We start from the raw sequence: 23,836 nt of genomic DNA, 5'->3' as shown, positions 1-23,836 counted from the left end.
TTGTACCTGCAAAATGCTTTCTGCTTGTGGCCATTATATTCTACTCTGAATGCATTAGCTAAGGTTCTCCTTAAAAAATGAAAATCCAATATACATAAGCCAACTTACTTGTAATTTTAGTGTGAACCAAGGCAATACACATCAATAAGTAGTTTCAGCAGCTGAATATACTTTTTTAGCGTTGCTAGTTATTTGTACAAGCGGAATACAGACACTCAAATCACCTTCAAAACGAAACATCAAGCAATCTAATACGTCATATGTATCTATCTGCAGGTTTATATTTAGTTTCTTTTTTTCTCACTACAAATGCACGACTATATATTTCACGTGTAGGTAATATGTTGCAATACTAGCATTTTGTTTGATCATGGACATTTAGGATTTTTCCCCGGTCCACCGTAGTAAAAGTAGTCTCCCCAGTCAGTATTATTTCCCAATAATATGCCATAGCAATTTGGCTGATTGGAGACGGTTGTAATCATATCAGGAGGTACTACGGTGTTTGAGCCATTGAGTATTTGAAGATTCCTGAAGTAACTTGCCCTTTGATACCCTTCTTCTGGAAAATGGCCACTGCCCATCTGGGTTGTAGTGTTTAGACCATCTCCTTTTCCATTGCTTACGACTCCACCCCAAATGATGGCTGAAGCATTGTGCACAAGGTATTTGAACAAAGAGGTAGGCCAGTAACCAATTGTCTTGTTCTGATACTGCAGCCACCACACTGTCTGGTCTGGATCCTAACAAAATTCTCCCATGATATTTGAAGCTCTAGAATTCTCAGTGAACTGTTACATTCATAAAAAAGTGGTTTCTTTTGCTTACCTTCCAAATAAGGATGCTGATATTGTATTGCGAGCCATTGTAGACTGAGGTTGGGGATAAGCTTGCCCCTAGTGCAATTTCATTGCTGGTTTGGACAAAACCCGAGCAGAACAAGTTGTAACACCCGGTGGATTGGTAACCGTCACTCTACAAATTTTACCAATTTGCAACACAAAATCTTTATGTAGGAATGTAGGATCCTCTTCTGGTATATACTATAGCTAAGTTAAAAACACGAACATATACCATTAAAAGCAAGTGCAGATAGAAATTTCTAAGATTGTTACGAAACTTAAAATCGATCAACTTCTATAGGAAAGTGCTTTTTATCCATGTAATCTGGGCCAGAGAGTCCTTGCATTCATAGAATGTGAGTTCAGTGAGCTTGAACTTAGCCTTGTTGAGTGGAATTTTTTCAAGATAATTGCATTTTCATCAAAATCCAAGTTTTTTCTTTTAACATCGCATTAACCAAATGTTGAGTGTAATTTTTTTTGCACCTGCAGAATGCGACGACTCCTTGGTCAACAACATGCAAACAAAAAACATACTTCCATCAGAATTTTGGAATTTCTCCAAAAGCATTCAGCTCCGGAAGATTAATTGTGAAAGATATTCTTTTACTTACAGTCCAGTAGGTGTAAAGTCTTGTTCTATTATCTCCAAACCGTTCTGGGTTGACCTGAGTAAAGAAAGCAGTAGGATCGGAACAATTGCACATGTAGTTCACGAAGTCGTGAACACGAAGAAACATATTAAGGAATGATTATAGAGAAAACCTACAATCCATCCGGCCTCAATGGAGTTCAGTTCTCTGGTTGAAGGACCTCCTACAACCCCAACTCCGGACAAGCTAGATCCACCTTGGTCTTCATCATCAATTTGGGGTTGCCATAGATTTATAGTTGCCTTGGTTCCAAGATACTCTTTACTTTGAACAAATGCATATGCATACTAAGAAATTTCACCATCAACAGAGGGTAAATTAGATAAAGGGATTGAAAAATTAAAACTGCTAGATTAAAAGCACTTGAAAATTACCGTAAGATACATGTTGGACTCTTTCTGTTGCTAAAGTCCCAAAACCTACTGTTTTTATTTTTTATTTTTTGGTGAGACATATTTTGTGGTACCTCATAAGTAGCTGAATTTTTGACAGGTGCCGTCCGAGGTCGCCATCTAAACCTGAACCTAGGTAGCCTCCCAGTCGGAAGTCTCAGGATAGAACGAGCTCTTAAGAAGTCATCTTTCTTGGTTCTTCTAATAGGAATGGTTCCCTTGGGGCACTTTCCATTCAACTGCCATAGCTGAGCAATAGGTCTTGTATGATGCTTCCTTTGGAGTTCGAAGTTGGACATTTTACTCTTATCAAGTAGTATTTCTGGGTGATAATTCGGCGCCATCTGCAGCATATTTTAATTTCAGCACTACATTCAAGTGACAGTGGCATGGCCATAATAATGGACCAGTTATAATGTCACATGCGTAAGTTTGTGAACAATTCAGAATCAACATAATCCGTTCCTCATTTTTTAGGGCAAATTACATTTTACCCCCCTATGGTATAGTATTTTTTGTATATAACTCTCTTATAGTTTCAAAAGTTATGCACAACCTCATCATAGTTTCAAAAGCTTCATCATAGTTTGGATTAAAATGTTAAAGTAACGGGAATGATCATTCGTAACGAAACCTTTGAAAATATCGAAATTACCCTTGTTTAAAAATTAAAATGATTGAAGTAACCAAACTATATAAACATAATATATATGACGCACTAACCCAGTATGGTTTTATGTTTTACTAAATAACTCCCTTATGGTTTAATGTTTTATCATATAACGCCCTTATGATTTTCAAAATATACGTATAACCCCCTATGGTTAATAAATAATTTTCAGCTTTATATAGGGATATTTTAATATTTTAAGTGATTCCGTTACGGATTGTAAATTCCATTACTTTGACACTTTAATTCAAATCATGAGAGGGTTATATATAACAACACTAAATCACAGAGGGATAAAGTATAATTTGCTCTATTTTTTAAGGTTAGCTCCGCATGCATTATGCTCGTTCTCAAATTACACTTGCTTTTCAACGATGTTATCACTCTTTTTCATCTTTTTGTTGTTTAAAGGAACGATTTCAAGAAAGAATTAAAAGTTTTATAAGAATTATGAGAGAAAATTGAAGATTTACATGACTTTTCCTGATTGACTTTTGGATTTTTGAATGTCAATGGGGGAGGAAGAAGCAAATAGCCAAGTGGTTACACCACAACTGAGATAGATATGCTAACCTGAATGGTATGATTTTTGAGCAAAAGGTGGTCAAATGCTGGTTGGTGAGCGATATGGATACAATCAATTATATCACCATCAGGGCTCTGAACAAAAACAACCGTATATGCATAAATCAATTCTAAAAGGCAACATATGATACACAAGTTTACTAAGTATTGTAGGTAGAGAAATATACATAAAAGAAAAGGAGATGAGTTATTATTAATACCTGTTATTGCAAATACGTACGTTGGATACTATACTTGCCTCTTTTAATTATGTTCTTAACGCTTAAATTAAGTGTAATTAACATGTTCAAGTTAAAGTCTATTTTCAGCTGTTATCACTGCTTTTCCCCCGTTCTCAATTGAAAAATAGATCCTAATATGATAATGAATCTTTAGGTAAAATTCTTATGATTTAATGCAAAATTATGCTTTTAACTTTTTCAGGAAATTCTCTAAAAATCAAGTTTATCATTATAAGCTTTCAAAAAGAAAAGAAGATTTTGAGAACAAAGCCTTTGCAAGGGGAGGGGGAAGGGAAAAAAAAAAACCGAGGGTGATGTATAACCTGGATGGACATAAAAGCAAACATGAACTTAAAAAGGCAGAAAAGTGCAGAGAACAAGGGTGATGTATAACCTTGATGGACTTGACAGGATTTCTTCTTGACTCGCTCAAGATTCTCTTAACCTCAAGCTTCTGGCTTGCCATGCTCATCATCAATAACAACATGAAGCAATACAATTGCTTCCAGAAAAAGATGTGCATATTGCTAAAGAGAAAATCCATTGAAACTACTGCTTCAAATTAAGGTTGCTGGTCTTCATTAATGCATGAATGACTGCATCATTTATAAGCACTCAAAACTGTTTAATGAATTGGATGAGTGCCGTCCAGGGGTAAATCTACCTTGGAGAGAAGTTATCTTGGCAAGCATTGACTTAGTCCAGCAGATAGGATTATATAGATTATTTACCAGGCATGGTAAGGAAAAATGCATAGATAATCTAGCATGAATAACTAAACTACTTTCAAGAAATGCGTGGTCTTAAGGCCAATAGATTGTGATCTTGCCATGCAAGATAATACGTGAAAAGATAAACAAATCCAGAAAAGAGTTGAAGTCCTTAAAATGGTTTGATAACGGATGTAATAAACTGTAATGTAATGTTCAGACTTTACATTTTACTCGGAGATAAAACCAGTCAAATCTATCCAAAGAGAGGTTAGGTTGGCATACGATAGAAAGATGATTAAATTATGGGGAGATTCTTATCAGTTTTACATATGGTAGACATTACAATCATATATTTTTTATGGAATTCTTCTTCCCAGTGACGTTTACCCAAATAAAACCTATAATACTAATGTACCTACTTTGTGGAATATTTGATCCAACTTAGTAAATGGATGATCTAGGTTACATCAATAAAGTAGTTTTAATTTCCCAGTTGAACCATAGGTAAATGCATGTAGGAAGAACAAAGTCGTTTAAAACTTATCTAGATTGAGGGTGATGTCGGGTGTGTTTCCATAGGAATTATTTGTCAAAAATTACTTGTTTGCATAACAAGCACATTTTTATTTTTCTAATCTGCTTTCTATTTCACATACATTACATCATAATAAGTGCTACATTAATTATTTTAAGTAATATTTCAAATAATCTCCTATCCAAACATACCCACGTATGGATTTATTAACATTGACTCAGTTGCAAAATTTACATAAGCGTGATGTCCATTTGCATGCAAGCGACTCATTTTCTTCATTTATTTTTTGTATAGTTATCTTACAATCAACCATTGTATATATGCTTATATAATTTTGTTGAATGTGTAAACTGTTTATCAATTGAAAGTATGAAAGCAATAACTTAAATAAGTCTAATTTTGTAAATAATACATCAACTTAACCAATGGAACACCAATCGAGCTATCTCAATCTCATTTGATATGGTGTATGCCTTACAAATAAATATCTTGGAGATTTACATGTGAAATTAACTATGATTATTTATTTGAAAATAACTATGATTATTTATGTGAAAAATGGGTTAATATTTTTAGTATAAAAATTATTTTGCACTAACGAGTATACATACATATAGTATATACAAAACCAATATTTCAAATTCAAAAAGAGGTTGGGTCATACATCCCAATTTGCTAGTATAAAAAATTCTTAAATTCGACATGTAAAAAAAATTAATTCCAAAGAGTCACTGTCATAAGATTAAAAAAAACATGTAATCTGATTTTAGTTTCTATCCTAAGGTTGAAAAAATAGATTAGCGTTTTCTACATTGTCATTGTAAAATTTTTTTGTACTAAGATACATGCTGCTTATGCAAAACTAATATTTTAGAGTCATGCATTCAAATCTACTAGTGCAAAAAATTCTGAACAGTGATGCATAGAAAATAGTAATTCCAAAAAATTACAATTTTGAGACAAAAAAAAAATGTCTTATAGTTCATTTCAGCCTAAGAAACCTATACAAAATTACAAATTGCTAAAAGGACTTAGCACAACCAGAAACTATATGAATCCATATTTATAAAGGAGGGAATTGACAAGTTCGTTTCAAAATTAGACGCGTACACTCTTAGCATAGATTTTTGTTTTTCTTCTTTTCTTTTCTTTTCTTTCTAGTCGCATACAGTAGTACCCTGCATTTTGAATAGGGATAATTTCAGAAACCTCCCCTGAGGTTTCTGACAGTCTCAAGGACCTCCCCTGAAGTTTCGAAAATCCCTTATACCTCCCCTGTCAGATTGTTGGGTCCCAAAATGACTTGAAAAACGTTGAATTGACACAAATATCCCTGCTGTTGAAGTAATATATTCTGATAATAACATGAATTAATTAGTGAAATGAGTAATAGAAAGGATTAAGTAACTTAACTGGAATTTGATAATAAAATGAATTGCTAATTTGGGCTAAGAGAAAAGGCGCCAAAAATTGCATCAAACTAGCAAGCTTTTTGGTTGGACTGTATCTTGCATCCGATAAATACGAATTCCTAGAAAATTGCCTAGAAAATTTTCTAGAAATTTATTTATCGGATAAAATAAATTTAAACCCATTGTTGAATAAAAAACCAGCTCTTTATGGCTTTCGTCCATTATACTTACAGAGTACCCATTTTCCTTAAATACTAATTTATTTGTCGGATAACATAAAATAAACCCGTTGTTGAATAAAAGAGCCCCACTTTTCAAAGCTTTCATTCATTATAAGAACAGAGTACCCATTTTTCTTAAACAAAAATTTAGTTATTAGATATAATAAAAATTAACTCGTTGTTGAATAAAAAACCAGCTCTTTATGGCTTTTCTCTATTACAACAACATAGTACCCAAGGTGCCTTAAATAGAAATTTATTTATCGGATAAAATAAAAATAAATCCGTTGTTGAATAAAAGACCAGCTCTTTATGCCTTTCGTCCATTATACTCACAGAATACCCAAGGTGCCTTAAATAGAAATTTATTTATCGGATAAAATAAATTTAAACCCATTGAATGCCGAAATTAAAATAAAATAAAATAAATTTATTGAATTAAAATAAAAATTTTTTCCAGTTCTAATGAATTTAGAGCCTTAACTGCTAAAATTTGTAGACGCTTTCATTGCAAATTGTAAATCATTTTATAATTTGCAGTTAAATCATTTATATTGAGTACATGGCATTACAGCTGAAGCAAAAGGAAAAATCATGCCAAAATATGGAAGCATCATACGAAACAATGATGGGAAACTGAGGTACATGACCTTGCATTTGTTAAATGCAAGGTACATGACCTCGCATTGAAGAAATGCGAGATACATGACCTCGCATTTAAGAAATGCGAGGTCATGTTTTCTTTTTCTTTTTTTTTTTTGGATCTTAGTGGCTGGAAAATGGGGGATAATTCGCATTTAGCAAATGCGATCTCAATGAACTCGCATTTGACAAATGCGAACATCCCTTTTACAGAACATGACACCCTAAACGCCTCCTTTGTAGAATTTTTTTAAAAACCATCACCACATTAGAAATTTCTCTGGAGTTCGACTGCTCTACTTTGGCAAACTGTATATGATCCTCCTTTTGCATGCTTGAACGTTGATCTGTTCTTTGGCTGCTCACTTCACATTCTTCAGGTCCTTCGAACCACTGAAAGAATTTGCAATTTGAGCAACAGAAATAGAGCTTGTTCGGATTCCTCCTGCTCTCAGAAATCTTAATACTTGCTTTCCGATGACAATAGCAATATCTATTTCTTATTGAAAATGAAGTTGGTGAATTCCATGATGAATCTGCCAGGCTTGAAGAAGCCATGTGTATCTGTTTGTACGTAGTTCAGCTTTGCTACTTGTATGAGCACTTTTGCAGAAACCTCAGTCACAACCCAACAACATTCACTGTATGAGCACTTTTGCAGAAACCTCAGTCACAACCCAACAACATTCACTGGTTTCTCTTGCAACTTCAGTAGGCAATTATATAGAGCTCCAAAGCAACACTACTGTTTTTTATTACCGTTACAAAGAACTACTTTGAGAGCCGTTGGCATGAACTAGAAGACAATTTCTTGCAATACAGCCTTACGTTTTTCCATCAGTTTCACATACACCCCCCGCAATTTCAAAGGAACTAGATTCCATTGAAATTTTCAACATAAACATCCTCACTAATGACAATCTTGAGGGCAGAGGTGGAATTTGATTATTTTCTCTCTCCTGAAACACATTTTATATTCATTGTCCACCTCAATTGGGTTGGACCTGAAACTATCTACTTAGTTTTAGGGGAGGTATAAGGGATTTTCGAAACTTCAGGGGAGGTCCTTGAGACTGTCAGAAACCTCAGGGGAGGTTTCTGAAATTATCCCTTTTGAATAACCTGTACGCCCACAGGCACTCAAATGTTCTGTTGTAGTACCAAAACACACACACACACACACACAGAGACGCACACAGTAACACAGTGAGGCTGTGAGGCTAATAAACCATCAAGAACTCCAGAACCCTTTTCTTTTCTGCCATATTTCAGTTTCATACTCGCTTCTGCAAACTTTACAAGGTAAATTTTCCTCGCAGAGTCTTTTGATTTTCTGTTTTCTTTCTTTCTTTTGGTGAATATGATCATCTCCATCACAAAAGCATGATGGGCTGTTTTCTTTCCTTGTAAAGTTTCTATCTTTCAACTGCATTTTCAAACAATTAGTACTCCTTTTTGATATTGTGAAAGTGGCATCTTCAGCATTTTGTGATGCAAAATTTACTACGTGAACTATCAAATTTCATTAAAAAGGTGGATTGTGGTTTGTTTATTGCGTTAGTTAAAGCTTACTTATATAGCTAAAGCTCAAGATTTGATTTTGGAAAATTTCCAAACTTGTCCTGTATGAACCCTTATCCCCTGTTTGTTGATTTACTGCTTAAGAAACAAAAACCTTGGTGGAATTCTGAAAATTGAGGTGAGTGAGAGTGGATGGACATATGATTGAATAATGAGTTCGACTTATTATGACTGAGCTTTTGCAGGTGTCTCGGAGAGAAATGGCTGAAGGAAAGGAGGTCAGCATCATGTCCGTGGAGCAAGCGATTCAGAGAGAATTGGCATATAGGAAAAAGATTGCTTACTTCTTGTCTGAGGCAGAATTTGCAGAACTGTTACCTTTGGAGGTGAGAACTCAGACTCTACATTTTCTTATGCTGCTTATTTTCTGTTGTAATTGTTTGTGCTCTAATTACTCTGTGTGTTCCTCAAAATTGACGCTATTTTATTGATTGCTGAACCTATAGAACTGCTGGCTTATCACAAATGATCGGCACAAGTTGAGTTGAATAATATGTTACAGAAACTCAGCAAGTGTTATTTGTGAAAAATGGCAGAATTTGATGTCTTTCAATTTGGATTTGAGGTCATGGGGCTGTTCTGCTGTAAAACCTTGATGCTTGATTAGTCTTGTATGGCAGATTTCGTGAAATTAGTTATGTAAGTCGAACCTTGTTCCTAATTATTAGGTGCCATTTTCATCTAAGGTTACAATTCCATAGGCAACTCACTGTTTCATTAGTTTATGGACATGCATATATATATATGTGCTTGATCTCTTCAGCACCTTAAAAGAATGTTATCTGAACAAAATAAATCTCTTTACTCTCAAATATATATCATGCCAAATTGTAAGAGAATTAATTATGCTATTCAAATTTGGTAGCGTCGTTGCATTACACAACTCATGAAACAACTCAAGTCAGTCTGTCTTTCAATGTTTTAACTTTTAAAGTATGATACAACACAAAACCACTTGTAACAGCATAGATTGACCATACTCCAATCTGGAGCACTACATATTGCGGCAATGAATTTTTGAAATGGCCAAAATGAGCTTAATCTTTGCAGAACTAATAAGCTTTAGATGCACAACAGAAAACTGCCCAAACAGAATGCCATCTGAAATGCGGACTCTAGATTTTTTGAGATTAAATAACAGAATGATGCATACACTTCTTACATTAGTGAAAAGGTTTTTTTTTTTTTTTTGGAAATTCAGTTAAAATTGATGTTGCTGCATGATACCAAAAGGTATAGATATGACTATGATTCTTTACTACTACCCTTAAAATCCATAGGACGAGGTTTGATTTGGTTGAATTGAGGACTAGGGAGCAAATGAATTACATATAGAGGGAGTAGGTTTTTCCCTTATCATTCTCTAGTCCTTTTAATCAACTTATAATCCTTGATGATTGCTGGATAGCTATGTAACCCATTCTTCTTTTTTACTAAATTGGTATTCGTTTTGGACATTAGTTGTTCAGGTTGCTTATTTCAATTTTGACAACTTGTTCCTTATATTAGGTGCCATCTTCGTCTAAAGCTACAATTCCAGAGCCAAATGTCTCACAATTTCTCAGGCAGAGTTTGAGGTCACCTACCATAGCACGGCCTACATCAAACCCCAGTTCAAGCCTCACCAGTGCAGCAGCAAATGATTTGACATCTTCGGGTCCTAATCTTAAGCAATCACCAGTACGATGGGTTATTTAAAAACTAAAACTTTTTTCTTGCACTAATTTCTTTATGAGTTTAATCTGTGCATAAATATGATTCATCTCTTAAAGCCCTTAAAAGAAGGATATCTGGATGATATAAGTCACTTTAGCTTCAAACTTTTGCTATGGTTCTGTCCCCTAATTTAGGTCTTGCCAAATCCAAAGGATAATAATTATGTGGTTCAAAATTGGTTGCATCCCAATGGCATGCAACAGGAGAATTGGGGCTCATATTGTCTATCCTTCCTTTTTTTAACTTATGAAACAACAGACTGAATGAACTGCAACATGTATATGCAGTGGCACTGACTCATGAAATGTATATGGAACAACAGACTGAATGAGCTGCAACATGTATGTGCAGTGGCAATGACTCGTGAAATGTGCAAAATTGGCCATTTTTGCAGAGCATTCAGCCACTAACTGCAACAGATTTATCTTTAAAGCACAATGCTATGCCTGTAGGTATTGAAGGCCAGATCTTTTACATTTAGATGACAAATTCTCCCAGCTCTTAATTCTCATAAATTCCTTTTCGGAAATTCATTTCCAAAATGATCTTGCTGTCCAATGCTATAAGGCAAACATACAACTATGATCCTTCATTACCAACCTCAGAAGCAATAGATCAATGCTTTAATTCGTTTAAGTTGACAACTGAGCAGCATATGTAAAATATAGAAGGGTAGGATTTTCCAATTGGTTCTCTACTCTTCTTGTACTGCAAAAAGCATAATCCTAGTTTATTGCTGGAGAATCCTGCAAACATTTGCATAACTTGCTTGGTCTTCATTTAAGGCATCAGTTATTTTGCTCTTGGTTTCTTGTTTCAGCTTGTTCCAATCACTCATTCTCTGTTTTTCAGCAGATATAAATTATGGAAGTTTAGGATTTTCCAATCTGTTCTCTACTATGTTTTTTTCCCCTGCAAAACTTGTAATCCTTGCTTATTGCTGAAGAGTTGTGTAGTACATTTCATTACTAGCTTGGTCTTCATTTGAGGTATCAATTTTTGTGCTCTCTTCGTTGGTTTTTTGTTTCATCTTATTTGAATCACTCATTTCTCATGCATCATAGATCTCTCTCCTTATTATTCTTATTCTCTTTGTTTTGTTCTTTATTTTGTTCATCTTCTGCTTATGACTTGTTGCATGTATCAGGTGCCATCTTTATCTAAAGTAACAATGCCAGAAGCAAATGCTACACATATTTTAGGGCAAAACTTCATCTCACATGCTAGACAAGGTTTTGCATCAAACATGATTTCACATCCGAGCATAAGCATGGTTTCAGCAGATGAAATAAGGCCTTCAGTTACTAATGTCAAGCCATCTCCAGTTCCAGGTCAGAATCCAAGTCCATTTTCAGTGTCTACTCAGAACAGTGCATCAATTCACTCAGAGATGCCAATGAAAGCGACTCCCAGCAGCTTCAAATACCTTTCAAATCAACACCGAAAGCCATATTATACTAGTGATGGACCTAAAACATTCTGCAAGATTTGTCAAGTCAGCTGCCCAAGCCCATCATGTTACAAAATGCATATCAAAGGTCACAAGCATAAAGCTAAGCTGAGTTACATGAAAATGTGTGGTAATGGGATGGTTAAGGAGAACACGAAAGAGCAACCAAGATGTGACCTGTGCCAAATTTTGTGCACTGACCAAACTAGTTTAGATTTACACTTCAAAGGTCAAAAGCACAGGGCCAAGTTGCAAGAACTCGAAGTTGGTAAGAAACAGAAAACCCTCCAGCACTTCTGGTGTGAATTGTGTCACGTTCTTTGCAACAGTGAAGAGATTTATAGGCTGCACTTGAAGGGGAAGACCCATGCTGCCCGTCTATGTACTTCCGAGAAACAGAAGAAGGCAACATAGGAAGCAGGAGCAGCATTTGAGCCGTTAAATTTGCATTAGGGCAACGTAATAAGCACTAGTCTACTTTTTTGAACTGCCTAATTGCTTCACTTTTGCCTGGATTTAATGCTTTGTGGCAAAAATCTTTACAGTGTGTTGCTGATCATTTGTCGTTGGTACTTATTGACATCTATAAATGAGCTTTATAACTTGAATTCTTCAGGCAAGATAGATTTATACTCCCATTTTGGAATTCTAAGTTGATACGCTTGATGGAGCAGATATTATTGAACTGAACTGATCTAGATTCATTGTTATGAATCTGTTGTTTCTATGAAAATTTATTATCTGCCTCTTGAATTTTTTTACTTCATTGTAACGTCTGCAATGCCACGGAAATTTGGCCATTATTGCTCTTGTAAATCTGTGTTGTAGAAGCAATTCTTATTGCCATCCTATGATGCATGTTGATTTTGTAGAATCACATCTTCCCTCTTCTTCAGTCAGGAAAGGAGCGAAAATTCATAGAACAGTTTCCAAATGTAAGCAGTTAATATTTCAGAAATAAGAGGGATCACTAAAAGGGAGACGATATTTCAAATACTAAACCAACCTAATAATTTCAAGGAGCAGGACATAAAGGTCATCAATGTATATTCATTTCTGGTTTGAGCAAAGCCTGGACAGAGCAAGTTGTAGCATCCTGTTGATCGAAAATTATCCCTCTGTTCATTGTTGTATGGAAGAAATTAGGGCAAATTACACTTTACCCCCCTAATTTCTTTGTGTCTTAATTGGACGACAACCGGTTTTTTTTAAAAAAAAAAAAAAAAGAAATTAGGGCAAATTTCACTTTACCCCCTGTGGTTTAGCCTTTTTTTTACATAACCCCCCTATAATTTCCAAAACTATATATAACCCCCTCATAGTTTGGATTAAAGTGTCAAAGTGACGGGAATGATTATTCTTAACGGAGTCACCTAAAATGTCAAAAATACCCTTATATAAAGTTGAAAATTATTTATTAACCAAGGGGGTTTATGCGTATATTTGAAAATCATAAGGGGCTTATATGGTAAAATATTAAATCATAAAGGGGTTATATAGTAAAATATAAAAATTATACGGGGTTAATGTGTCATGTATTTATGAGGGTAATTTCGACATTTTTAGAAGTTCCGTTACGAATGACTATTTCCGTCACTTTGACGTTTTAATTCAAACCATGAGGGAGTTATGTATAGTTTTTGAAACCATAGGGGGGTTATGTAAAAAAAGCTAAACCACAGAAGGGTAAAATGTAATTTGTCCAAGAAATTAATAGAATGATTAAGTGATCATTTTATATATGCTATTTTGAAGAAAATAAAAAAAAGGCGCGTGTAACAGGTTCCCTAATGTAAAAGTGGTTTTATGTGATAGTTTCTTTAAAAAAAATTTAAAATTAAACGTGAACAATGTTGAAATAAAAGAGACCAAATAAATATGAGCGCACGTATTCATACGACTGTTTCGGTGTAAATTAAGTTCACTAACGGGTGTTCATTGAGTGCCTATCATTATAAGTTTGCACTACTTGAAAGAATTGTGATCATGTGAACAACTATACTTTGTTAAAAACTCACATGCCACCCTGCTTCAATGACGTTTAAATCTGAATCGGAAGAGCCTCCTGTAATCGAAAGCTGAGACGAGAGCTAAATGCATTACGTTTCTCAAGTCGGGGCTCCCATATATTTATGGTTGCCTTCGCTCTATAATACTTTTCTTCTCGAACTACTGCAGCTACAGACAAAAGAACCCCACACGAGACAGAAAAAATTAGGGAAAAATTAGGGAAAAATAGAAAAAAGGGGAAAGGAGCGGAAGAACAAGATCATTGTTTCAAATTGGCCCTCAAACATTAAGCATGTTTCTCATCGACAAACATGTATTGGCTTATTTCCAGCAGTTAAATCTTCAGTACGGATAATGCAGATAGAACTTTAAGAGTGACATTCACATAGATTTATTTTAGAAAATCATAAGTAGCTTTCTTTTTTTTCTAAATAGTAAGTGCTATTTCTTTTTTTTTTTGGCAAAACAGTGGTTCCAGAAAACTGTGTTGGCCAGTTTTCGGAAAATTGGTGTTTAGCTTCCTTCCAAAGTTCTTAGTCTTCATAGAGCTTGTTCTTAAGATATCCTCTTGCTTAGCCCTCCTGATAGGAATGGTTCTGTCTGGGCACTTTTCAGCCAATTGCAACAACTGACTGATTGGTTTCTGTTCAAGTTCATTAATGTTAGTGGACTTAATGTTGGAAATTTTATTCTCAGCAAATCCCAGTTCTGGTTGATAATTTGGTCTCATCTGCAAAAGAAAAACATATAGCTTCCCTTCCGTCCGTCAAGCAATTATGGTGTTATATATACTTCATATTTTTGCATTTTTTTTTTGTTTATTTTTCTTTTGAGGGGTGTTGCATGGGGCAAACCTGCAGAATTCAGTGGCCTTTGGGCAAAGGATTGTCAAATGCTAGTTGTTGATAGATATGGACACAATCAATTATATCACCATCTTTGCAATGAGAAACTTGTTTAGTGAGTGAAATGAGAAACTTGAAAAGTTTAGTGACATGTTGCAGAATTTTTCTCGTACTCAAGTATACCTTTTTCATTTCTGTTGACTGTCGGGGGCACCTTTAGGTGTAGGTTATCCAAATTTGTGCATGTTTAGCACTATAGCATGGAAATCATCTCACGAAGAAAACCCATAAGCGGGTAGTATAGTACTAATTTGGAGATATATTCTACATGAGTCAGAATGTTCAATTTCTCTTTCTAATTTTGCAAAGAGATTAGCTAGTTTGTTATCAGTACTGGCTCTACAAGAAATGGTATGTATTGTCCAATTCTATTACACACTTAACATCTTTTTAGACGGTCAGATATGGTAGGAATTTCATACCAGAGACAGATGGCCAGTATAATGTATACTTCAAATTGAAAAGAGAGCTAGTCATTTTATACAGAATAGAACATTGAGAAACTCCATCTTTAATTTTAGCTTAATTACCACCATGCACATTTATGTCCAGCTTTATATGGAGTTGGAGAATCTTCCATCATTAGGACTTGAAAGTTCTAAAAAGCTAAACTGAGTTGCAAAGGGAATACATAGCCAAATGGTTAAACTTTTGGAGTTCCATCATGGACAACTAGGATTTCTCCCGGGTCCTCCATAGAAAATGTAATTTCCCCAATCAGCATTCTCTCCCACAGTTATGTCATAGCAGTTTGATTTCCGAGCAATGGTCCTTAAGTAATTAAGGGGCCTTAATTTCATTGAGCTGCCTATCACTTCAAGATTTCTCATGTAACTTGCCCTCTTAAAACCTTCTTGTGGAAAATGGCCACTTCCCATCTGTGTAGAAGTTTGTACCCCATCTGACTGTTTGTTTAAAACTAGCGCACCCCATTCAATCAAAGAAGAATAGTGTGCTAGGCTTGTAAGCAAAGAGCCTGGCCAGTAACCAACTATCGTGTTGCCAAATTCTAGCCACCATGCATCTTGTGCTGGATCCTAGCAAAACTTAAGCCAATCCATGAGTTTCAAAAATCATAAGGAAAAAAAAACTGCATCTTGTAATTTGCACAATACATACATCCCACCAATAAATTTCTTGTTCTTGAAAAACTAAATAAATAAATAAAAGAGCTACTTAAGTTACCTTCCAAATAAGTATGCTAATTTCAGACTGGGAACCGTTGAAATTGGAGAGGGGGAAGACAGAGCCTCCTAGTACAATTTCATTAGTGATTTGAACAAAGCCTGAACACAGCAAGTTGTAGCATCCTGTGGACTTAAAGTTGTCCCTCTGTCGACATAAATGTAGAGTCTATATATCAAACTAAAGTTGCATGATTAGCAAAAGTGATTCTTGGAAAAGGTTTAAGATGCTTACAGTCCAGTGCATGAAGAACCTTGTTCTAGCATCTCCGTATAATTCTGGGTTGACCTGTTTTTTTTTTTCCCAATAATACACAATGAGTTATTACATTGCTCAATATTCTAGTTGTGTTTCACCCAAAAAGAGTAAATTACTAAATTACAAGGGATTGAGTCAACATTCTATTTGTGCTTCACTAAAAAGGGATAAATTACTAATAAACCCCTGTGGTTTTTCCTATTATCATATCACCTCGCTAATATTTATCTGCGTAAGTACATATCCCTTGTAATTTTGTGCGAAGTGGAATATAGACTAAAAACATCTTTGGTTAGATGATTGATTTGGATGTGCTCAAAAATGTGCAGGATGAAATCATAATACTCACTCATTTTATGGTTTTATATAATTATCCATTTAACCCCTTATAATTTTGCATAAATATCCACTTGATAACTATTTAGTTTTGTATATAGACCTATATAATGCCCCCTGTAGTTTTATGCAAAGTGGTTAGGCTCTTATTTAGTTTAATACTTAAGGAAGACTGACACTTGCATTTCAACTAATGACGTTATGGAGGGTGCTTTCCATCAAAATTTTGCTTTGCATAAAATCATAAGAGAATACTGTGAATATCTTAAAACATTAGGGAGATTATGTGATAATATGTGAAATCACAATGGGTTGCTAGTTATTTACTTGAAAAAAAAAAAAAAAAACTCAAATTGCTTGATTGGCTGGTAAGGTGGTAGATGAAAAACTTACATGCCAACCCGCTTGAATGGTGTTCTGATTTGAACCAAAAGAATTCTCCGTTATCCAGAGCTGAGACGAGCTATATTCATTAGGTTGCTGAAGTTGGGGTTGCCAGACATTCATGATTGCCTTTGCTCCATAATATGCTCCCATAGCATAACTAGCTACAGACTGAAGAAGTCCAAGACGAGGGAAAAAGAATCATTAGAAAACATAATTGGACTAATTGAACTTGTGATTGAGCCAAACACTTTGTTGTGGTACTTTATACGAAATTCACCTTAAATTTTCAAATAGGTTTACTACCTGGTAGGATTTCACTTGGCTGATTAGTTCCATGCCGGCTGAAAGCTTCTCGCGATTGGTTTCATCCTTCTGTAAAAAGCTCTTGATCACAGAGAAGAAACCATCCTCTTTTTTACCTCTTCTGATAGGAATGCTTCCCTGTGGACATCTCCCAGCCAATTGCCACAATTGAGTAATTGATTTCTCATCATTCCTACTGTTGAACAATTTTTTCAACCCTTCCGGGTGATAACTTGGTGTCATCTGCAAAATCAACTGCTTACAAAATTCTTCCAATCAAAGAGCACAAGATTCATGAACACATGCAAAGATTGGATTCAGCTCTCAACAGTTGAATGCTCAGTTACTTTATATATATATATATATATATATATATATAGTTGGGCACAGCTTTAACCATAATGAAATCCTTTCTAGTTAATGCTCCATTAGCCCTTTGTAAGATATAAGCAACTAACCAACAAAGTCAAAAAAAATAAAATAAAAAAAATATAAGCAACTAGTGAGTGATGATGTCCAAGTTCTAGCTGCTAAATGTACCTCTGCTGAGGAATTTTCAGGAAAAAATTTTTTTTTTTTGGTATATTTTTTTGGAGTTGCAAGCAATTCACAAACCAGAATTTGGTGATCCTTGAGTAAGGGATGATCAAGTGCTGGTTGTTCAGAGAGAAGTATACAATCAATTACATCACCATCCTTGCTCTGCCATAAAAATCACCATGAGATGATCATTCAAATTTTTAACATAAAGAAGATTTAGAAAAGCAGACACATATATTCATAGAAGAAGCGGGAACATATGATCTTAGATCACCTTGATAGACTTCAGAGGAGACTTGTTGAAGTAGTTTATTAATCTTGATGCATCGCATAAAGCCATCATCATCAACAATAACACGAAACAACACAGTTGATTAACCTTCATCTTCACAAATCTCTAGCTGCTTCCAACTTCAGAGATTGATGATCTGCTTATGTTTTTGTGGCCAACTGAGATTTATAAACTCTCCTAGTACTTTGCTGAGGTGTTCTTGATTATATGGCGATAATATTCCATACAAGAACAGTACTTGACAGCTCTTTTTATAATTTGCATCCTTTGGATCTATGAATAGATTCCATAAACTAGAAGACAAGTAAACCAGCTGATGCTTTGGATTTACCGCATGATAAGGAAATGGGAACATTTGGGAAGAAAATGACAATGAAGAAAACAAAAGTTAAAAATGAAACAAGGGTCTAATACATAGGAATGTTCAATTATCATTTCTATCTCTTCATCCCACAGTCAAACAAGATCGTTAATCTTTAAGTCCAGTGGAAAAATCAGGAATTGGACGGCACCTATATGCAAGGTACTACTTAAACTATAGTGGCACATCTGCATCAAATGAATAATAAATCATGAACGTCATTGTATTCGTAAAAGGACACAGGATAGCTCTTAATTAATCTAATACGACTATGCACAAGGTACAAGGACTTCGTTTGATGATTTTGGTTGTATCCCTTTATATAGTTTTTTATTTTCTATTTTTTGGTTCTCCCCAAAGTTTCTCGCCTTCGTGTGTAACTAAGGGCCTAAAAGCGTGAACATCGAGTCTTGATTCGTGGCCTAGAGGGCCATAAGGACATGTCTGATGTCACGTCATTGAAGAATGATTGCGAAAAATGGATGGGTTAGTCCTGATTGGATCAACACAATCTTTTTTTTTCTATAGGAAAAAGTTTGGATAGTTTCGACTCCAATCACTTTTAGGAGTTAGGATATGCTTAGAACCATTGATCGCTTATAAAGATTCTTATAAATCGCCTACCAAAATAGCCCTTGCAGCAACAATGGGACTCAAACGCACAATCTTTTATAAAAATAAATTACCCGTTTTTATTAGTTGAGCCAACTTATGTTAGCTACAGCGTCATTTTTACGAAGTATAGGGAGAAGAAGGCGTTACTAGTTTCTCACTGGATCGATGACGCCTCAAAGTACCCAAATACAATTAATTTAGATCAATAACTCAAGGCCTTTATAGCCGGGAAGAGAATTCGATTGATATTTGTAAGGTTGCAACTTCAGTAAATTAAGTCAATCAAATACATTCAGCTATTCAAAGTTAAATTGATCTCTTTTATAGCTAGTGGCATATCATCAATTGGGTACCATACAATTTTGTCAAGGGGTTGTGGTATAATCGTAGTCAACACTGACTAGTATGGAGGATTGCTATCATCGCCATAAGTTGCACGCCATATCAATTACCACAAATCACTGTCCTTTTCCCAAATCGCCAGAGCTATCGGTATATCAAAACATCGATCTTCTAATTCTTATAGACCAAAGTAGCCAATATTAGAAGAGCAAGAAGAATTTTTTCGTAGCCTTCTAATTATTTCTTAAAGAAACCAGAACATTTCATTGCCTTCTAGCTTGTTTGATGAGAAACTGAGATATTAGGTCTCCAGTTTTCGAAACAAAACATTTGAGCCATTAAAAACAAAAAAGTACGTAACAAGGTGAAATCTTTTGAACTTGATCATGGGCAATTGGGATTTCTCCCAGGTCCACCATAGAAAATGAAATCTCCCCCACCTTCGTTTCTTCCAAGTGTTATATTATAGCAATTTGGCTGCTTTGCGGAGGTGGTTGGGTTACCAAGGGGCTTTAACTTCAAAGATTCATCCACTAAATATAGATCCCTAATGTAACTTGCCCCACCAAACCCTTCTTCAGGAAAATGGCCACTGCCCATTTGTGTAGTAGTTTGTTGCCCATCAGATTCTGAGCTTAAAACAGAACCACCCCATGTGATCGCTGAAGCAGTGTTTGCTAGGTCCGCAAACAATTTACTTGGCCAGTAACCAATTGGCGTGCCTTCATAATGTAGCCACCAAACATCTTGAGATGGATCCTAACAAAATTCAACCCATTATTCTGGTTAATCTTATCTAGACTATATAGACTTTAAGTACACAAATGTAGTATTACGCTGCATCTCTTTGACAGACATAGTAAAAATCTAGGTTTGTGTACGTTAAAAAATATTAATTTATGGATCAATCATTAGTGTATATACTGGCAGATCTAGATGCATGATAAATAATTTTAATTAATTTTAAATTTTAAATTTTGTATATGCGTTACGCATCCACACCAACTAGTATATACTATGTTAGTATAGAAAAAATTAATCTTTTATACCTTAAATATAAGGACATCGATTCCAAATTGGGCACCGTGGAAAGTGGAGAGAGGGGAAATGGCGGCTCCCAGTGCGATTTCATTGCTGGTTTGGACAAAGCCTGAGCAGAGCAAGTTGTAGCATCCAATGGTTTGAGAATTATGGATCTGTAAAAGCAAGTAAGTATATATTTCTATCAAATTTAGCTGATTTATTAGACGAAGTGATCCTCTCGACAGCGGAAAAATGCTTCGATGCTTACAGTAAAGTAAGCGATGAAAAGCCTTGTGCTGCTATCTCCATATAATAATGGGTAGACCTGTTTTTGTTTTTTTTTTTTCCAATTAAGATAAGATAAAACAAAAAATGACTTATCAATATCTATTGGTGCTTAAAAAGAATTATCACTATCAATTATAAATATGGCAATACCATAATTAAAAAAAAATGGCAATTCTTATGTTTGAAAAAATTATGCTTATGAATTGAAACTTACGTGCCAACCCGCTTGAATGTTGTCAAAATTTGATACATCAGAACCTGCCGCAAACGAGAGTTGAGACGAGCTAAAGTCACTAGATTGTTGAACTTGGGGTTCCCAGACATTTATGTGTGCTGTTGCTCCATGATACTGGTCACCTCCAACAAGTGTAGCAACAAACTGAGGAAGGATGAAGAGAGGAGCATAAATAAGGCACATAAAAAGGGAAGAGAATAGACAAAAACAAGCCTTTCTTCTTTGTCCAAACAAAACAAAACAAAACAAACTTGAGCCATGGGAAAGTGTCTCTCCACCCCATAGTTTTGAAATGAGTTCAACATCAAGAGGGGCTTATATGAGGTTGCCGATTGACCAAAATATATCAAAAGGGGCTTTATGTGAAGATGAAGACAAGATTTTTTGAGGTGGTATCATATTTTGGAATTTTGTTGGTGGTAATTTGTGAAGAATGTGAGTTAAGGAGGAATTTCCATGGTATTATCAGTGCTTGTCATACACCACCAAGCAAAATTAGTGCATAGGAGATAGAGTTGGTGATATCGATACTCCCCCTTGTGTAATTCATTAACGAAAAGGATTAATTTCACTTTACACCCCTAAACTATTTACCGTTAGCACCTTACTCCCTAGGATATTAAGCATACTATTATGATACTTTGAACATATATTTCTTTTAATGTGATAACTTGGATACGGATGAAATTTAGTTGTCCTTTCACAAATAAAAGAAATTTTAAAGAAAAACTTCAAATCTTAAAGGGGAAAAAGGAGAGGAAGAGTCTTGAGAATTGAATTAGGATGTATAGTTACTTTCCTACGAATTGAACTAAATCTTGTGGATATAGAGATTTCCGGATTTGAAAAAAGTCATTTAAACTTGTGAAGATGCAAATAAGTTAATATCTCATAAGATAGAAGTAAGTTCCCTTTATATAAAATTAATCCATATCGAGATTCGGCGGCAAGAAATCCTTCTAAGCAATTAAATGTACCTTAAAAGCACTCTGTATTCTCGGGAAAAAAAAATGGTCAATACTTTCCTATTTGATGGGTTAAATTACAAGAGCTGAGTGATTTTAAAGAGTTTGACATGTATCAGTCTATTTTGTATATTATAGAGAGATACTTTACTAATATTTGACAAACCGGAAATTCCTACTTCATTTTCATTGGTGCATTGCAAAATGAAAGTTGATGTACTATTCAATTTTGATTGATGCGGGCCCTAAAAGTACTTCTGTATTTTTGTTAGTTAAGGTGGATAACCAAAGAAAAATGCAGATCGCAAACTGTCCCAGCAAAAAAGATAACTTCTGTATTTTGAGATTTTTTTTTTTGGGTGTAAAATTCCTACTATAAATTGTTCAATCTTGTTTTTTATCCCTCAAGAATGTTTAGTTGGTACCTGCAGGGTAGTCGCTTGGCCAATGAGTTCTGTATTAGCTCCCTTATTATGAAGATTGCTCGGAATAAAGTTTGCGCCTGAGGCATCCGCCTGTTTGGTTCTTCTGATGGGAATGGTTTCCTCGGGGCAGCTTCCGCTCGATTGCCATAACTGAGTGATTGATTTCCTACGGTTAAACTGTCTGTTCTCAGCAAGCACACCTTCTGGTTGATGTTTCGGTCTCATCTGCCAAATTGAAATGCATCAATTTGGAACCTTAATATCTTAAGCAGCAATTTTGTTCAAAATTATTCATTAACACAAATGCCTCTTTCCTTTATATAATTTCCTTTCTCATTTGGTATATAATTATGTGGGATACAGATTGCAATTAAACCTGAATGACATGGTCTTTGAGTAAAGGATGATCAAATGCTGGTTGATGATAGATATGTACACAATCGATCACATCACCATCTTTGCTCTGCCACAAATAAATTATCAAGAAATTGATTGTTCGCATGACCATATTATGCATGAGTAACTCGCAATATATAGGTGTGCATGAGTAACTCGCAATATATAGGTGTACACAAGAATTTCTAACCTCAATAGACTTGAGAGGAGTCTTGTTTAATTGGCTCAATCTTGAGGCATCACAAATTGATGATATTATTAAGAGTATTAGGAAGCAATGAATTGCCTTCAACTCCATCTTTCCAAGGCCAAACTGCTGATTGAATTAGTAGTCATTTGTAAATGTAGCTAACTAGCTGTACTTATAAGCTCTCCAAGTACTTGTACATTGCTTTTCATCAATACCGATGGAACAATGTGTTAATTCCAGCACTTTACATCTATTCTTCATTGTATGCATACTTTTGGATCTATTAACTGCGTTTGTCAACCAGAAGCCTTGGACTAATCGGAGAGGAGAACAATGTCATTCCTGTAGAATGGTACATTATTTTTATTAAAGCCCACAGGAATAGTGTCATTCTGTATAACGGTACATTATTCCCTTTCTTCTTTCCTTTTTTTTTCTTTCCCTTCCACTTCTTTCGTTTTAATTGTTTCAAATCTTATGTGTTTCTAATTATACTTTCCTTACCAAGTGAAAATTACTCCATTTAAAGTGCCAATTTTTTCTCACTTAAAGGGTTTTTTCTACTAAAGCTTTTAATGGAGGATGAATTAAATTTCTCTGTCATTTTTTAGTCGATTAAGGGTGTAAAGTACCTATTAAAGTATACTTTAGGGTGTAAAGTGCAACTAGTGTAATAGTTGTAAGAGTTTTTGGTATTTAACCCTATAATCTAACCTACTTAATTACCATCCATATACTGTAGTATAATTAATTAAATAAAGTAGATAATACGACAAAAATTTTAAAATCCGATACGAATAACTTGAGAATGCACAAGCAAGAAAATATGAACATTATTTTACCAAAAAATACGTCATTGTGTTAATTAGACAATTATGTGCAACAAAAAATGATGTAGACAACAGGAATATTGCCAAAAAAAGAGTGAAAAACAAAAATCTCAAAGATCGATGCTGATTATGATCTAAGGTTTTGCTGACTAATGTCTGAATTGAAAAAACTTTTTGACAATGGTAACTTATTTTATCCAAATGTCTCAAAGTTTAACTCCATTTCTAATCTCATTTGAAACATCCAGATGTACCCTGCTATAAAAATGTAGTAAGTAAACAGTAGTAAATCTTCCACTCATGCACAAAAGCCCACA

The 23,836-nt window shown here is 34.8% G+C and overlaps 4 protein-coding genes across 5 annotated transcripts; 1 reads left to right on the top strand and 3 right to left on the bottom strand.

Moving 5' to 3' along the window:
* Positions 1–91: 91 nt before the first annotated feature.
* On the bottom strand, positions 92–4,002 carry LOC140036928 (protein neprosin-like). Its single transcript, XM_072080151.1, has 7 exons — positions 3,758–4,002; positions 3,131–3,217; positions 1,962–2,231; positions 1,612–1,782; positions 1,457–1,510; positions 829–975; positions 92–743 (listed from the first exon to the last, which is right to left on the bottom strand). The coding sequence occupies exons 1-7, from the start codon at positions 3,905–3,907 to the stop codon at positions 369–371; spliced, it is 1,254 nt and encodes a 417-aa protein (XP_071936252.1). The 5' UTR covers positions 3,908–4,002; the 3' UTR covers positions 92–368.
* A 4,050-nt stretch (positions 4,003–8,052) lies between these two features.
* LOC140036927 (uncharacterized) lies at positions 8,053–12,241 on the top strand. 2 transcript variants are annotated; one of them, XM_072080150.1, is made up of 5 exons: positions 8,053–8,188; positions 8,653–8,793; positions 9,977–10,147; positions 11,331–11,415; positions 11,509–12,241. In XM_072080150.1, the coding sequence occupies exons 2-5, from the start codon at positions 8,668–8,670 to the stop codon at positions 12,045–12,047; spliced, it is 921 nt and encodes a 306-aa protein (XP_071936251.1). In that variant the 5' UTR covers positions 8,053–8,188; positions 8,653–8,667; the 3' UTR covers positions 12,048–12,241. The 2 variants fall into 2 exon arrangements, with proteins under 2 accessions (XP_071936251.1, XP_071936250.1); XM_072080149.1 differs by having other exon boundaries at positions 11,331–12,241.
* Positions 12,242–15,005: 2,764 nt separating this feature from the next.
* On the bottom strand, positions 15,006–18,071 carry LOC113726979 (protein neprosin-like). Its single transcript, XM_027250906.2, has 7 exons — positions 17,832–18,071; positions 17,633–17,719; positions 17,018–17,260; positions 16,721–16,882; positions 15,968–16,021; positions 15,734–15,880; positions 15,006–15,585 (listed from the first exon to the last, which is right to left on the bottom strand). Exons 1-7 carry the CDS (start codon positions 17,940–17,942, stop codon positions 15,211–15,213), a joined length of 1,179 nt encoding a protein of 392 aa, XP_027106707.2. The 5' UTR covers positions 17,943–18,071; the 3' UTR covers positions 15,006–15,210.
* A 1,249-nt stretch (positions 18,072–19,320) lies between these two features.
* LOC113724110 (protein neprosin-like) lies at positions 19,321–22,822 on the bottom strand. Its single transcript, XM_072080152.1, has 7 exons — positions 22,690–22,822; positions 22,480–22,566; positions 22,104–22,328; positions 20,693–20,857; positions 20,459–20,515; positions 20,217–20,363; positions 19,321–19,926 (listed from the first exon to the last, which is right to left on the bottom strand). Exons 1-7 carry the CDS (start codon positions 22,795–22,797, stop codon positions 19,552–19,554), a joined length of 1,164 nt encoding a protein of 387 aa, XP_071936253.1. The 5' UTR covers positions 22,798–22,822; the 3' UTR covers positions 19,321–19,551.
* Positions 22,823–23,836: the final 1,014 nt, after the last annotated feature.

This window comes from Coffea arabica, chromosome 2e (assembly GCF_036785885.1).
Source record: "Coffea arabica cultivar ET-39 chromosome 2e, Coffea Arabica ET-39 HiFi, whole genome shotgun sequence".
Taxonomy (NCBI): Eukaryota; Viridiplantae; Streptophyta; class Magnoliopsida; order Gentianales; family Rubiaceae; genus Coffea; species Coffea arabica.
The sequence above is the reverse complement of the archived record's forward strand: the minus strand, read 5'-3'. Positions and strand labels throughout refer to the sequence as shown.

Excerpts from the sequence above, each read along its gene's own strand:
- LOC140036928 (XM_072080151.1), bottom strand. The coding sequence starts at position 3,907 with ATGGATTTTCTCTTTAGCAATATGCACATCTTTTTCTGGAAGCAATTG. Across the intron at positions 976-1,456 it reads GACTTTACACCTACTGGACT|AGTGACGGTTACCAATCCAC; the intron begins GTAAGTAAAAGA and ends TAAAATTTGTAG. Across the intron at positions 744-828 it reads TCAGCATCCTTATTTGGAAG|GATCCAGACCAGACAGTGTG; the intron begins GTAAGCAAAAGA and ends GAATTTTGTTAG.
- LOC140036927 (XM_072080149.1), top strand. The coding sequence starts at position 8,668 with ATGGCTGAAGGAAAGGAGGTCAGCATCATGTCCGTGGAGCAAGCGATT. Across the intron at positions 8,794-9,976 it reads CAGAACTGTTACCTTTGGAG|GTGCCATCTTCGTCTAAAGC; the intron begins GTGAGAACTCAG and ends TCCTTATATTAG. Across the intron at positions 10,148-11,330 it reads CTAATCTTAAGCAATCACCA|GTGCCATCTTTATCTAAAGT; the intron begins GTACGATGGGTT and ends TGCATGTATCAG.
- LOC113726979 (XM_027250906.2), bottom strand. The coding sequence starts at position 17,942 with ATGAAGGTTAATCAACTGTGTTGTTTCGTGTTATTGTTGATGATGATG. Across the intron at positions 17,720-17,831 it reads CTCCTCTGAAGTCTATCAAG|AGCAAGGATGGTGATGTAAT; the intron begins GTGATCTAAGAT and ends TTTTTATGGCAG. Across the intron at positions 17,261-17,632 it reads TCAAGGATCACCAAATTCTG|ATGACACCAAGTTATCACCC; the intron begins GTTTGTGAATTG and ends TTGATTTTGCAG.
- LOC113724110 (XM_072080152.1), bottom strand. The coding sequence starts at position 22,797 with ATGGAGTTGAAGGCAATTCATTGCTTCCTAATACTCTTAATAATATCA. Across the intron at positions 20,516-20,692 it reads ACATTCAAGCGGGTTGGCAC|GTCTACCCATTATTATATGG; the intron begins GTAAGTTTCAAT and ends AAACAAAAACAG. Across the intron at positions 19,927-20,216 it reads TCGATGTCCTTATATTTAAG|GATCCATCTCAAGATGTTTG; the intron begins GTATAAAAGATT and ends GAATTTTGTTAG.